This window comes from Pterocles gutturalis, unplaced genomic scaffold (genome assembly GCF_000699245.1).
Source record: "Pterocles gutturalis isolate BGI_N339 unplaced genomic scaffold, ASM69924v1 scaffold30141, whole genome shotgun sequence".
Taxonomy (NCBI): domain Eukaryota; kingdom Metazoa; phylum Chordata; class Aves; order Pterocliformes; family Pteroclidae; genus Pterocles; species Pterocles gutturalis.
Genome location: NW_010103928.1, coordinates 1905 through 3649, shown reverse-complemented (window position 1 = coordinate 3649; position 1745 = coordinate 1905). Strand labels below are relative to the sequence as shown.

General features: G+C 62.2%; 1 protein-coding gene across 2 annotated transcripts in view; it reads right to left on the bottom strand.

The window, feature by feature from the left end:
• Nucleotides 1-1745, bottom strand: part of LOC104471531 (low density lipoprotein receptor adapter protein 1-like) — a 4160-nt gene that overhangs the window by 2084 nt on the left and 331 nt on the right. For both annotated transcript variants that reach the window (XM_010086902.1, XM_010086903.1), the window contains exons 2-4: nucleotides 1289-1401; nucleotides 585-699; nucleotides 130-202 (exon numbers count right to left, since the gene is read on the bottom strand). In XM_010086902.1, the coding sequence (XP_010085204.1) occupies nucleotides 130-202; nucleotides 585-699; nucleotides 1289-1401 (301 nt within the window). The remainder of the gene's footprint in view (nucleotides 1-129; nucleotides 203-584; nucleotides 700-1288; nucleotides 1402-1745) is intronic.

Here is a 1745-nt window from a genome sequence, read left to right as displayed (position 1 = left end):
TCCCTGCTCCGTGCATTTCACCAGCCAGGCAGCGAGCCGTCTCCTCTGCACAGCCCGAGACAGAGTCCCGCACTGGAGACCCCAATCCCAGGGCTGGGCAGAGGGACATGTCTGGGAAATTCCTCCTACCTGCGTGTGCTGCTTCCCAGAGATCCAGTGCCATCTGGAAGGCCTGGGCCACAGTCAGAGTCACAGCCTGGGCCTGTGTGAAAGGAAGAGAGGGAATGTCTGCTTCCATCTGCGCCCTCAAGCCAGGACAACCCCGCTGCCACGAGATCCGAGAGCCCCCAGGCCCCCCTCACTGCCCTTCTCTGCAGAGCACGTGCATGGAAGGGCAGAGCTCCGTGGTGTGTCTGTCCACCCGCGTGGACCTGCCATCCCCAGAGGAGATCCCAGAGGAGCTGGGGCAGAACAGCCTCCTCTCGCTCCCACCTGCCTCTGCAGCGTGCAAGCACAGACGCTCCCGGCTCCATTTCCAGCTGCCATGCACAGAGGTGAGGACCTTCTCTCTCTGAAGGGGGAGAAGGCAGGCCCTTGCTCCCACCCTTACCTCCTGCAGCCAAGGGCAGAAGGGAAGTGCTTACAATCTTCTTCTTGGGCGAGAGGAACGCATGGCACTCCAGCGCCCCGCTCTCCTGGCTCTGGGCGACGTAAGCAAAGACTTTGTTCTGCAGCTTGTCCGTCGTGCAGTAGGAGATCCTGCAGGCAGAGAGGAGCTGCTCAGGGTCACAGGGACCCCAGCACAGGTCTGCTGCTGTGCTCCCAGCAGTGCTGACAGCTGCACCCCCCGGTGTTCCCTCCTGCGCTGCCCCAGCGCGCTGCTCCCTCCTCTGACGCCCAGTTCAACCCAGTGTATGAACTGGAGCACGGAGACAGAAGGAGCACAGGGGGTGTGTGACCGCCTCCAAGGGCACAGTAGGAAGCCAGGCAGCAGGACAGTCTGCCTTGGCACATCAGCTCTGGTGCTGACACCCCGATGTTGCACCACAGAGATGTCCTGCCTCCACTTCCCATTTAGCCCCCAGCCTGCAGCCATGCTCCCCTCACACCCAGAGACACCCAACCCGCCAAAGCACAGCTGGCAGCAGTAAAAAACCCCACATCTGCTCTCGGGGGAACTGCCTTTAGCCAGCCCAAGCTCACAGCAGCCCATGGCACCCTCATGCTATTGCAGCCAAAGTGTGGTCCTGTGTCAGCGGGAGAGACTGCTGGGGAGATCCTGGCTGCTCAGGATCCCATCGGTCCCAGCCGGCTGCTGGGGAACACCCGGACCCCCACATGTGCCCACCTGTAGATGGAGATGTTCTCAACCATCTCCTTCGTGTCTGCGTCCTGCAGCGAGATGCCCCTTGGAGACACTGTCAGAATCACCTTCTGGAACTTGCGAGCTCCCACCCGTGCCTGGCAGTGGGGAGACACCAGACACCTCTGCAAAGCTGGCAAGGGTCTTCAACCCCCTCGCTGGCAGGAGTCCCCAGCCCCTGTACGGAGTGCCACCCGCTGGGACCCTTGCTGCAAAGGCTGCGGGGATGGGGAAGCAGAGCCTGGAGATCAGGCGTGCCCTGCACAGAACACCCTGGAATCTGTTCCACTACTGCCACACACACAGGAGGGGACAGACCCCCTCTCCCTAGGTACTGCACCCCCTCTCCACACCGTGACAGGCACAGTTCTGCTCCCAGCCATGTTCCCAGTGCGGGAGCAGGCAGTGGTGGCTGTCCTGCAGGAGGACAGCTTCCCCCACC